General features: G+C 36.8%; 1 protein-coding gene across 7 annotated transcripts in view; it reads left to right on the top strand.

Moving 5' to 3' along the window:
- The window catches only part of LOC118279834 (proteoglycan 4), a 59,383-nt gene that overhangs the window by 33,682 nt on the left and 11,234 nt on the right, over positions 1-14,467 (top strand). For all 7 annotated transcript variants that reach the window (XM_050702514.1, XM_050702518.1, XM_050702516.1 and 4 more), the window contains 2 exons: positions 10,554-10,610; positions 14,317-14,444. In XM_050702514.1, coding sequence (XP_050558471.1) covers positions 10,568-10,610; positions 14,317-14,444 — 171 coding nt within the window. In that variant the 5' untranslated portion in view covers positions 10,554-10,567. The remainder of the gene's footprint in view (positions 1-10,553; positions 10,611-14,316; positions 14,445-14,467) is intronic.

The raw sequence follows: 14,467 nt of genomic DNA, 5'->3' as shown, positions 1-14,467 counted from the left end.
CAAGAGTAAGAACGGGGTGGTTTTTAGTCAGTAAGAGTCTGACACTGCCTCTCGCCTCGCCTAAGACGGGAGAAGTCATTGCATGATTTTCCCCCCTGAATAAAAAGGGTAGCTTATGGTCTGGAATATTCTTATATACCAGTGGCCGATAGTCTTGGTGGCCCGTAGTTTTAAGACACTTATCAACGGTTATAATATATACTTTCCAAGATTATTTAGACACTACTGAGAAACGGTGAAGGTCTTCGCCTTCGATTGTGGTTTGAAATCGCCAACCCACATTAAGCTAGCGTGGTGATTAATGCTCAAACCTTCTCCGTGTGAGAAGAGGCCTTTGGTCAGCAGTAGCCACTTATAGGCTGTTGAACTGATGTGGTGTAATATAATATCCAACGGGAACGCAAGTGAACTCGTTGACAGAAGCTAGTGATTTTATATATTTATGATATATTAAAGCACATTCCTGCCTCGTTGGCCTAGTCCAATGGTCGCAAGTGCAACTGCCGTGCAAGAAGTTTTGGTTTCATTTCCCAGGTCAGGCAGAGTACTGCTGAGCGTTTTTAGGTTTTTCTACAATTTCTCAGTAGTAGCACGGAGTCTCGAAATGTGTCCGGTATATGGCAATAGGCTCACCCTCTATTACATGGGACTCCGAAAATTGTGAAAAGTGGATGTACATTGTATAGCGGCATTACGTGCCGTAATATGCACCTCTGCCTACCCCTTCGGGGATAAAAGGCGTGAAGTTGTGTGTGTGTGTGTTATATATTACAGCACACATATAAGAAATAACTAAACGAAGCTACCTAATTAAAGACAAAACCAGTTTGTGGACGATGGACTTGTGACTACTTTTATTTATGTTAACAAGTCTGCCTGACCTCCCTGCCATATTGGGATGAAGATTTCTTATTTTACTGTTTACGTTTTAAGCAGCTCATTATGGCATAAGCTTGTTTTTTACCGACTGCAAAAATATAAGTGTGGGCGAGCCATGCTTCGGCACGAATGGGCCGGCTCGACCGGAGTGATACCACGGCCTCACAGAAAATCGACGTGAAAAAACTTGCGTTATGTTTCGTTGTGTTAGTGAGGTTATTGGAGGCCCCCAATTCTCGATTCCCAAAAAACATTTAATTCCTAGCCCCCAAAAGCTCGGCAACGCACTTGTAACGCGTCTGGTGTTTTGGATGTCAACAGAACCGATTGCCTACCATCGGGTGATCCGTCTGCTCGTTTACCGGCTTATAAAAAGAGGAGGTTCTTTGTTCGGATGACTATTTTTTAAGCTGGTTTTTCTAGACTGTATCCTTAGTTACTAAGAGGTTGCATATCGAATTTGATTCTGTTCCGTTTTTTTTTTTGGTAGCTGGTCTATCTATCTGCTTTTGGAATTTATTTACTGAAGAAATTAAATTATCGTTCATTGGTTAAATTCTCAGTAAAGTATCCTTATATCCTTCATTGTATGTATGTATTTTAATACCCGAAGAGGTTAGATAGATTTTTATAAAAAAAATATCCAATGACTTCTCCCGCCCTAAGTGAGATGAGAACGAGTATCAGACTCTTACTGACTAAACACCACCCCGTTCCTACTCCTGCTCTTCGAGCCAGCGCTCCGGTAACCCACTAAATCTTCAGCTCTATAACATATGACCTAACCTATCACCTAGACCGGGTCTAGCTCAAATTCTAAAGTTTCGCAAGTGAATAACCTACACATAGATCTCATTGCGTCACGCAACATAGTCATATATAATTGGCTAAGCTATTACGTGGCCGTTTTGCAATATGTCATGTAATAGATATATACTATGACAGAATTCCTGAGAGACAGGCTATAGAAATGATTTTACTATATGTTTTTATGATCGTCAATATATAAGATCACGTAAGCCTTTGTCTCATGGTAGATTGAAATTACAAAATGCCGTATAGAATACATTTGTCACCACCCCTACTCTTCCCGCGGGTGTCGTATACCCGACCAAGGGAACACATTTGACAAAGACTGGACAGCGACGCTCTCAGATATATTTGTAACTTATAAATTTAGTTTTTTTATGGAACGTGTAAACGAGCAGACGGATCACCTGATGGTAAGCAATCGCCACCGCCCATGGATACTCGAAACACCAGAGGCGTTAAAAGTGCTTTGCCGGCCTTTTGGGGGTTAGGAATTTAAGGGTTGTTGGGAAATCGGGGATTGGGAATATTAGGAAGGGGGTAATTCGGCCTCCAGTAACCTCACTCACACAATGAAATACAACGCAAGCGTTATTCACGTCAGTTTTCTATTAGACCGTAGTATTACTCCGGTCGAGCCGATCCAGCAGTACCGAAGCATGGCTCTCCCCTTTTATAGGACTTGGTCTGGAACACATAGGAACACTTTTTATACCACGCGAATGCAGGCAAACCCGCTGACAAAAGCTAGTATTAAATAAATAAACAAATGCTTTATAACATTGCGTGTAGGTGCCAATTTACGACTACGGTCGAGCACACGACCTGCTGACCCACATAGCTCCTATTTACTTTGATAATATACATCTACTTGTGTTGTTCAAATAATTTTGTTGACATTTCCTTATATTATATTCTAATATATTGCTTATTGGGTTCGATTCTTGGGTCGGATTGTGTTACTGCGGTTTTGATTTTGAAATTGGTTGCGTTAGTCTAGTATTTGCATTTTGCCTGATTATGGAGCGATAGGTTTCGGTTTTGGTTCCTGGGTTGGGTATAAGGTCACTAGAGGACGAGACTACTGTTATACAATATACATGTAGATTCAAGAAAAGAGTGTATTCCTTTCTTAAAGGTCGGCAGCGGGTCTGTAACTCCTCTGGTGTTGCGGGTGTCCATGAGCGGCGTTGATGGCTTACCATCAGGTGACCCGTCTGCTCGTTTGCCTCTATTCCATAAAAAATGTGGTCTCTGGTGGTGTAACAAAAAATAAACCGAATAATCTTACTTTGCCTAACTGGGCATCAAATATGCTCCAACTTAGTACCAATCACGCTTTTTTGACCACTCGACAAAGCAATCTTAATATAACCATTACCAATTATCAGCCTCAGGCAAAACCACTAACAAAACACTAGTGTTAACATAATATTTACACAATAGAACAAACAAACTTACATTTCGATGGAATTTATCTGACATTTGGTTACATAATACCACTTTGCGGTAAAGTCGGTCAAGAGACAAAAACGTAAAGATGTTAATGAGATATTGTTAGTACGTTTTTGTGTAATGTTATGTTATTTTTAAAGTTGTAACATAACATAAATACAAAGGTACTTGTAGCTTTTTATGTAGATGACCTGATGGTAAGCAATCTGTGCAGCTTATGGGCACCCGCAACAATAGAGGAGATACAAGTGTGTTGCTGGTTCGTCCACCAGAGATGTGCTATGCTACGTTGCTGTGGATGAGTTTGGCTTCCACCAATCATATTCATTGGTACACATAGCTTAGGGCCGGTGGAAACGGACTTAGCTCAGCTATAATTTTGATATTGAAAGATGCGTTTTATGGATGTGTGCTATGGATGGCTGACAATGACCCTTTTTTTTTCAGGGGGCAAAACGCGCAGAACGCGACGCACTGTACGCATCCGGGGTCTGGTTCTTATCGGACTTTGAGCTACTCTTGCTCGCCGTCCGTAGACCCGCACATGTAATGACACAATATATGTAGTATAATGTAATGACAGTCGCTAAATCCAAAACAACACATCTAACACTACTTTTTATCCTAAAAACCGCTAGCAGAAGCTACTTCCAATTAATAATAGCACTTGGTATATCTCTGCCTATCCCCTTTACGTATAAAACGCGACGTTATTATGTAATAATTGAGTAAACGTCCTTGTTGACTCGTGCAGGTTGGACAAGGTCAAATTGAAGTTGACAGTGTAGAGTTAGTAATGATTAGACATACACACATAATATGTACATACCTGTATATATTTTTATTGGTAATGGGTTCTGTCCAGTATCTCGCCTGATGGTAAACGGTGATGTGGTCTACGATGGATCTCGTCTGCCCATAAGCAACCTAACCACACGTATCATTTTATTTTATCGTATAAAATAACAATACTTAGATAAAACGAATCAAAAGTCTAATTTAGGAGTGGGAGCGAATACGTAATTTTTACGTATAAAACGTACCCAGAAGTGACGTCACGTGATATTTCAAATCAATATATCTTTGAAAGTATTTGTTTCCGTAAGAAAACAAAAAATACGTGTCTAATATTTTAAAATAATCTACAAGACGAACATTAAAATAAAAATTAGTCATCTACTCCATTTGTCATGGTTTTAACTTCCACTTTCCATGTGGTTAAATTGTAAAATATTTTTTACTACGGAAGTAAAATGCTTAAAAAAGCAATATTAACTAATCAGGAATCAAACCAGACACTAGTCAACCTTAATAAAACCATAAATCATAGTTTTTTTCACAAAACACATAACTTCTATTACTAACAAAGTCGGTTAGACCAGTATTATATAATTTATTCTTAAGTCTACTTAATTATCAAGATGTCGTTTGTCCAGTAACCTTTAAATACAGAATTAAAAATAGCCATATGCTAACTAAGTTGATTTTTAGAATAAACGTGATGATAATTCGTCTTAACTGTTTAATTTGTACGGTTTAAAAATGTTTAACTGTATTCTTCACTTCATCTCATCAACAGCCTATAAGTGGCTACTGCTGACCAAAGGCCTCTCGCACGGAGAAGGTTTGTGCATTAATCACCACGCTTGCTCAATGCGGGTTGGCGATTTCAAACTTATAATTAGAAACTATAAGCCCAGGTTTCCTCACGATGTTTTCCTTCACCGTTCGTCAGTGGTGTCTAAATAATCTTAGAAAGTACATATAACTCGGAAAAGTCACATTGGTACTTGCCGTTGGTAGGTTTCGAACCCGGTATTTGATAGAGACCGGGCAGCTGCACTCTCTTATAAACCTGAACCTTTTATACAGCAATCTCCATCCCGCCTGACTGGAGAGACTATGGCAAAACCCTCTTATGTAGAGGAGGCCCATAGTCCAGCAGTGGACTACTACTGCCGTTTATTTAAGTCTTTGACTGCCAATAGAAAACTGTTGAAGGCAAATCCTCCGCTAACGTCGGTCACCGGTGACGACCACGGCGTTCAGTGTTAATGGCGTTTACCGACTGTTCTGGTAATCATTCAATGCCTTCTCCTACCTTGGATGAAGCGAGAGGGAGTGTCAGACTCTTACTGACTAAAAACCACCCCGTTTCTACTCCTGCTTTCCGAGCCGGAGCCCCGGTAAACCCGCTAGGTAGTCCGCAACTACCATCATTTTATAGAATATTTATAGAACCATTTAACCATAATTTTATAGAACCCTGCTTATACCACAGGGGTAAAAGCGAGCACGTAACGATATTTGAATACAATGCATAAAATAATAATTTCTCAACACGTTTTGTTACCGTTATGTAAGGGACAGACGGACGGACAGACGTGTCAGAAACGACCTAGTTTTTTTTATGTAATAACTTTGTGATATGTCCCGGCTGCCGATTGAATCCCGGGTCCGGTATAACCGGAGCTGGTATTCCTGTTAGGTTTAGGTTAGGCGAAGTTTTAGATTAAATTTAGGTTACTTTAGGTTTCAAAGTCAAAAATCAAAAATTATTTATTTCAAATAGACCAGGAAGGCGCATTTGAACGTCAAAGCAAATGTCCTCTAGTTGCTCTATTTGCTCGTTCCAAAGTGTAGATTCCTATGGAGAAGAACGAGCAAGAAACTCCATAGGTTACTCTTTTTCAATCAGATTCACAATACAATACTTGGTTACATTGTTTCGATTGCTTCAACTATGTGAGAACAATGTAAAACTAATATTCAGTCAAAGCGATAGAAAAAGAAAATAACCTAGAGGACAACAAAATCAATGTTAGGTTAGGTTTAGATTAAGTTTAAGTTGCGTTTAGATTAGGTTTAGGTTAGGTTAAGGTTAGACTTAGGTTAGGTTTAAATTAGCATGGCGTGATGATTAATGCTCAAATCTTCTCCTTTTGGTCAGCAGTGATGTGATGTGTGATGTGTCTACTGTATCCGTGTCTAATTTATTTGACATACAGATACCGTACATCATCTGTCATACATATATGTGTATATACAAACATAATAATACATAACGTATATATTTGATTAATGTTCGTGAGAAATTGATGATATTTTGTCTATCAGGTGTATAAATGGCAAATAGTTTTTTGAGTTGAATCGAATTTGCGTGTAAAAAGGCATTGTTAATAAATATATTTTTAGACATAATGTTACACCTATTTATTAATACTACATAAGCTGCATTTTAAGATGGGCCGGCTCGACCGGAGTGACACCAGGGCCTCACAGGAAAACACTTGCGTTATGTGAGTAGGTTTATTTACCCCCAATCACCCTCCTTTCCAATTTCCGATTCCTCAACAACCCTTAAATTGCTTATCCCTAAAAGGTCGGCAACGAACTTGTAACGCCTCTGGTGACTTGGGTGTCCATGGGTGGCGCCGATTGCTTACCATCAGGTGACCCGTCTGCTCATTCAGCGGCGTATACCACCATAAAAAAGCCACCGTCCCATTTTTGTCCCACTTGCAAGTTTGATCACCTACATTACTTTTTGTATTTTAAAAAATTGTGTATGAAAATATACTAGGAAATTGATATACTATTACACTTCTGTTACTGTTGGGATATTTGTCCGTCAATCACGCTGAAACTACCGAACGAATTTTGATGAAATTTGGTATAGAGACAGGGTATGAACTGACTTGGGTGATAGGATACATTTTATCCCAAAAGAACGCGAGCGAGACCTGGCAGAAGCTATAAAATAACATAATTCATTCTATACTACACCCGAACTCCCAACAAAACTTAAAATTACCTCACTGTACACCATAATACCTAAATAAAACAACGATTATGATATAATAACAGAACCATACCATTTCGTATGCAACAATACTGCTGTGTCTAACATCAAGCGCGCAGAGAAAGTTGGGTAGGCAGTGAAGCATGTCCAGCTATGTAATGCGTCATATACGACCTTCAGTATTAGTAGTAAGTTGCATTCGTAAATCATGTTTTACGATTATTAAATTGGACATTGATATTTTTATTGTAGCATTCTCTTTGAAGGAAAAGGTGATATATCAAATGTGATACTTTTTGCCTTTTAAAGGTGCTCCGTTTCCTGGTGAAAATTGGTTGTTAAATGTCAATTGAAATGTGTGAGAGAGCCATGCTTCGGCACGAATGGGCCGGGTCGACTGGAGTGATACCACGGCCGAGCAGAAAACCCGACGTGAAACAACGCTTGCGTTGTGTTGTGTGTGTGAGGTTACCGGAGACCCAATTCCCAATCTTTCTTATCCTGGATTCTCCAATAACTCTTAAATACTTAACCTCGAAAAGGCCGGCAACGCACTTGTAACGCCTCTGGTGTTTCGGGTGTCCATGGGCGGCAGCGATTGCTTACTATACGGTGATACGTCTTCGTCTGAAAAGTGGGTGTACATTGTATAGTGGCATTACGTGCAGCAATGTGCATCTCTGCTTACCCCGTCGGGGATAAAAGGCGTGACGTTTGCATAGCATCCTAACTTTGCCTAACTCGGGAATCAAATTTTTTGACTGCACGGTCAGTGCGGTGGCTGGGCAACTGGTAGTCGCGTAACGTGTATCGGGTTCGATTCCCGCACGGACCAACTCTTTGTGTGATCCGCAAACTATCGTTTCGGGTCTGAGTGTGACGTGCATGTAAACTTGTGTGTATGTAAACGCACCCACGACACAGGGGAAAATCAAAGAGAGGCAGTGGCAACGTTTTGTAAAAAAAACGATAGCCTTTGCTCCTTTTACTTTATAACACAATAAATGCTACTTATATATACTTACTTACTTACTTATATATAAAACTGCAAACAATGCAGGGTCGGTAGATACCTATATACATGTATATATGTATGTATGTATGTAAGGCGAGAACGCAAGCCTAGGGCGTTCACCTTGGTATGTCCTTGTCATATACTTTTACCTTTTGTTGCATTATTGAACGGGTTGTATCAATATATAGGTATACTACATTAAAATACTACCTACTTTTGTATAAAAGCAAAGAAAGTATCTGTATTAATATTATAAACAATATATACTACATTAAAATACTGGTTGTATACATATAAAAGCCAAGAAATTATTTTTACTAGAATATTTTAATGCGAAAGTTTATATGTATGTTTGTTACTCAATCACGTCGAAACGGCTGAAGGTATCGGGATGAAATTTGGAATGGGAGTAGATTATAGTCTGGAATAATACAAGCTGTATTTTTTAAAGGTTTACCCCACACAAAAATTTTCTCCTGTGTCGTGTGTGCGTTCACAAACATACAAGTTCACATACACATGACACCCAGACCCGAAACAACAATTTGTAGATCACACAAAGAGGTGCTCCGTGCGGGAATCGAACCCGCTACACGTTTGCCAGATTTGTTGGAGATCGCAGTTTAAAGGTCCAGACTTAAAAAAAAAACGCAGTTGTCTTAAAAATTTTGAGAAAAATTGGAGAATCGAACTCGAAACCTTTCTATTTAAACTTTAACATATTGGCTTGACATATTACATAATTAAAAACATTAAAAATACTCCACCCAGGTCAAGAATCGAACCCGAATCCACCGAATAATAAATCACAAATGCATTAACAGATTCAACCATTATATAATAATTCTATTATTAACAATGTACATAACATTATTATTTAATAATCTCACTATTAAGACAACAGCTAGTCAACCTACTACAACAACATGCCAAACAATTTTCAACCTTAACTACAAAAGGAATAAGACTGAAAATTCTATGCAGTAATTCGCTAAAATAGTGTAACTTGAGTTGCGTCTGTATAAGTAGGTATGTCTACTTAACAATCGTAGGAAATGACCGCTGCTATAATCATGTCTATTGTCTTTAATAGTGATGGGATAGTGTCGATGAAAAGTTATCGATATATTGTCTTCCTTGGATCTTTAGTAGATCTACGATTTTAACCTACTTTAATGAGAACGAGGTGCCCTTTATTTATATTGAGTTAAAAATCTTTGTGTTTTGTCAAATAATTTCTTTTGTTATTGATTAAGGTATGATATTATAAATAAATTTTCATTGTAATAACCAATCGTTCATTTCATAGTTTATTAATTTTTAACGAAAAATAAGATAAATTACAAGTATTTATTTAACTATTTATACAAAACCAGCATCTCTGTATGGTACTACAAATTCATAAACTGAAAGTAGATGCCGTTTTGTCTAATCACAGAACAACGTAATAAAAACATCTGTTCACAGCATAAAAAAACAAATTTTCAATTACACATAACAATTAAATGCTGTTTTATCGACAATCGCGTGTCCCATCACTATTAACAACAACGCAAGGTCTTTCATTTCACTTTATCCAACTACGGAGTAAAGGGAGTGCTGTGTTTATACCTATACATAGTATTGTACATACACTTGATGGTAAATGCAGATTAATCTATATATTAATACGTGATGCAAAAACTTTGTATTCATTTTTACGAAAATTGCGCGAACGTAGGAGCATAAAATTTGGTAAACTTATAGTTTATGTGTAGGAGAAGTGCAGAACGCCAATATTTTTCAAAAATAATACTTATAAAATACATTAAATCAATAAATAAAACATTACACACACTACCATGCATAGTACCTATCTGATTGTATTTGACAAAACGTCAAAACTGACAGACATTGCGATGATATTCTCACGTCTTATATGAATAGAGTTTTATAAAAGAGTTTGTTTGAGTTTGAGTTAAATAAAAATTATCCTTGAACGTATGTTAAGTGGTATTGTAAATTAAATCGTATATGGTCGAATTTCGACCACTAGGCGACCACTAGTTGGGTTTAAAAACTTTAATTTAAGATTCATAATAAGTATGAGGTATGCAATGTATCGATAGTAGGGAAAGCCACCCATTGCACACATCTTTCCATATAAAAAACATAGCTTTGCTGAGTCCGTTCCCACCAGTGCTAAGCTATGTGTACCAATGAATATGATAGATGGAAGCCAAACGTATCCACAGCAACGTAGTATAGCACATCTCTGGTGGAAAAGCAACCGTAGATCGTTGAATATTTTTAAACTAAGCCTTGATATATTGTTTCTCATTCCTGTATTATTTTTTTCAGAAAATTCTTTCGAACTACACTTTGTCTACCACATACTTATTCTATATTGCCTTCAGGGGATTTAATGGTTATTATTATAAATGATATTTATTTTTGCAAATACATAGGTTACAATGTAACTCTTTTACACGTCAATCTTTGAAATAACTAGATGAGGCCGGCATTTCCTATCGGACTACTCTGAGAAGAAATGCCGAAACAAACTCAGAGGTATTTTTAAAAAATAACAATGTTTTATTTCTTTGTTTGCAGGTGGAAGCGACAAAATGAAGCGATCGCGACACAGATGGGTTGGACTTAGTTTATTTTGTAAGTATATACATATTTCTTACTTTATTTTTCTGTAGTTTGCTAAATACTCAATGTCGGAATTTATTGCATCCAAAATGGAAGAAAAGATTAGTGGATCCCACATCGCAGGCGAATGGACAAGTGGGAGAGTTCTGAATAAGGATAAAGAATGGTCTGCGTGTTTAATTCCCGGGTCAGGCAAAGTATTGCCTTCTACTGATTTCTTTTTCGGAAATCTCCCTGCACCAGTGTATTGCTACAAGGTCATCACCATTAATACATTAAACTCATGACATTTTTAGTTAAAGTGTAGGTACAATTGTGAAAAAAATACATTTTACTTTATGAGGACGTACCCCTCTCGAAAATTTAAAGACGTCATGTTAAAATGGTCGGCGCTGATCGCTTACCATCAATTCCTTAAAAAAAGCAGAAATAAAATGAATAATACTTTAAGAGACCTGTCATAAATATGAAATAAACTAATAAAATCTAAAACAATAAAAAAAATTAAGAAAAATCTGCATTATTGCAACACTAATGAAAATATTTTAACTATTCAACTAAAATACATAATTTATTTATTTAATCAAATCAGATACCTAACTCTTTATATAGTATACTAGCTACTTCAGTGCAGTTTCACCCACTATGCTCAGCTCCTATTGATCGTAGCGTGAGGTTCTATAGCCTGTAGCAATCTTCGATAAATGCACTATCTAACACAAAAAGAATGATTCAAATCCGATCAGTGGTTCCGGAGATTAGCGCGTTCAAACTAAAAAACAAGAATAGAATTTATATATTAGAATAGATAATGTGATCATTAAATTGAAACAAAATCTTCAATTCAAGGTTTATTCATAGGAAATCGGGCAGAACAATCTAATTTCTATATTTTATGCGCACACGCATACAGACCTTGGAATATTCTAGAATATGTTTCGAATTAAAATTCGACTTAATCTGGTATTAGATTGTGTTTTGTCGATTGGTCGGTTAAGTGACAGCTGGTATGTGTTTGAATTCAATTACAATGTGTGGCTGTGCAATTGAGAGTGTCACGGGTTCGATTTCCGCAAGGAACAACTCTTTGTGTGATCCAAAAATTGTTGTTCCGGATCTGAGTGTCATATGTATATTAAACTGTATGTATGTTCTTCTTTTTCCTGTGATTCCACAGAAGAAATTCCTGGTGTGGCACAACGTAACAACTAACGCTGTAGGTCTATAACAAGATATATTTTATCTGTTACCTTTCTTAAAAAGCAGTTTGGTTTAATAATAGTGATTTTAATTCACTTGGAAATGTACCTTGCTCTCTTCTCAAATTAATAAGACTCAATATTGGTGCAATAATGATGACTGCCTCGTTGGTCGAGTGGTTGCAAGTGTGACTGCCGGGCAAGTCGAGGGTTAAAGGGTTTTTTCTAAAGGGTTTTTTCGATATTTTGGATAATTTATCAGCAGTAGCACGGAGTCTGGAATATATGGCAATAGGCTCACCCCTATTACATGGGACTTATAACCCAAACAGTAATCAGGGATAAAAGGCGTGACGTATTTTATGTTTTTTGTAGATACATCATTGTACCCAGTGCTAGGCGTGTTTTTGAGCGACATTCACAATTGAGCAACATTCTCTCCCACAAATTGTTGTTCCGGGTCTGTGTGTGATGTGCATATGAAATGATGTGCTTGTAAACGCACTCATGACTCAGAGACAAATCCTAGAGCCGAAGAATGTGTATCAAAAATAAAAGAAGTCTATAGATAAAGGTAAAAATTTATACACAAAACAAATTTTTTCATCAGTTATGGCGCTTAATCAGGTCATGCTAAATAAAACTTTTTAATAATAAAAACTAGAAAGACACTACAGCATTAGTCATTAACCGTTAATTTTGACGTTCAAAAGTGCCTTCCTGGTCTATTTGAAATAAATAATTTTGACTTTAACTTTGAAGTTTAAAAATAATTGTCACTTCACTTTTTTCAAATTGTATCACGGTATTCAGACATGATGTTATGTTATATAAATAGAAATAACGTGACATTATATACTTTATGTAACCTTCACCTATAAACAAGTTGTTTATATATATTTATAGTTTACCTATATACTTAGATAGAAATATATACTAAAATCCAATGTTTTTCTATAAATTCATTGTTTCTAGTTTCTATAAATGGTTGTGATTGTGAAATAAATTATGTGATCTGATAAGTGCATAGTGTTGTTCTGTTGTCGATTAATTTTATCGATGTGTTTGTACCCATAATTTATGAGTTTGAATTGAAAATTTTGTGATACAAAAAACTAAAATAAAATCTACGTCAAATAGATAATATTATAAATACTATAATTACAGTTATTAGAAATAGTCTAATTAGTTAGTAACTCCATTTTTTAAGATGTCTTATTTAACGTGTAATAATATGCTATGCTTTTAAAATTTATTGACCTAAAAATTGCCAATAAAACACGTCTAGATGTTCTCTTATTTCAAGGGCCAAATTTCTAGATAAAAAAACGCATTATACAATAATTTCGCCTACCTCCAGACTTTGAGCAAACTACTCCAATAAAATAATGATATCGGTAATTATATTTATATCGATAAATTTATCGACAGCCCCCATCCCTACTTCATAACCTATATAATATTAATCGACATAAAACCGAAGAGTTGCAACACTATATCTAGTAAAAGTCAAGGACTTAGGTATTAAATGATGAAACCTAGGCATAAATGTCAAAATTAGCATCGATCACATAATTTAGCAAATATATACAATATTATGAGGTAAAATTAACATAGGAATAGCATTGATGGATTGCTTAATAAACTATGATGAAGTAGCTTCTACCAGGGACTTCACCTACAGTCCTGTAGGATATAAAGTGTGAGAGTCATGCTTCAGCACTGCTGAACGCACACTTGTAACGCCTCTGGTGTTTCGGGTGTCCATAGGGCGAGGCGATGGCGACTGCTTACCATCAGGTGATCCATCTGCTCGTTTTCCTGTGAGACCGTGGTATCACTCCAGTCGAGCCGGCCCAGTTGTGCGGAACACCAGAGGAGTTACAATCCTGCGCTGCCAACCTTTTCAAGGTTTTGAGAATAGGGGATTTGGAAGCAGTGGGGATTGGACAAGGACTACTAAATATAAGTAGTTTGGTATTATTTTCTCTCTGTCTTAAATCCATGCTTGTTTCACCAGCTCAAAGTTCGACTCACCAGTATTACTTGGTTGGAATATGAAATACGTTGCGATAGCGACACGGCCTTCACAGCTCATGTTGACATTATCCTCACAGTTCAAACAATGTTTCTCAGAAATATATCAATGTTTGCAAAACCGCAGTGATCGGTGGGTTTTTTGGAAATACCTTGTAACTGGTAGTGTTATAGGTATCCGTTTTTTTCTCAATAATACTTTGCCTAATCTGGGAATCGAAGTTGATACTTTTGAATCAACAGTCTCCTTTGTGACCAATTGACGAACGACTACTATTTTGTTTTCCTATATTACAGGAATAAAACTATAAATAGGTAAAAATCTAAACAGCCATATAAAATTTACACGTAAAAATCCATCCAGTACTTTTTGAGTTATATGCGATCAAACAGACAGATACATAAAGGAACTTCTGTTAATAATATGTAAAGATAATACTTATCACAATTTTCATCCTAATCCCCTCTTTCTCTTTTTCCAGGTATCTCCCTAACCCTTCTAGCAGTCGACTTGCCCACCACATCAGCCGTAAAAGCCACTTCTCTGATCTTCTCGAAGACCACCTCCACGACAGCAGCGCCAGAAGAAGTAGCCGAAGATGGAGCTGAGGTTAGTAGACCAGAAGACCTTAG

This window comes from Spodoptera frugiperda, chromosome 22 (assembly GCF_023101765.2).
Source record: "Spodoptera frugiperda isolate SF20-4 chromosome 22, AGI-APGP_CSIRO_Sfru_2.0, whole genome shotgun sequence".
NCBI classification, from domain to species: domain Eukaryota; kingdom Metazoa; phylum Arthropoda; class Insecta; order Lepidoptera; family Noctuidae; genus Spodoptera; species Spodoptera frugiperda.
Note: the sequence above shows the minus strand (reverse complement) of the source record. Positions and strands in the feature narration are given on the sequence as shown.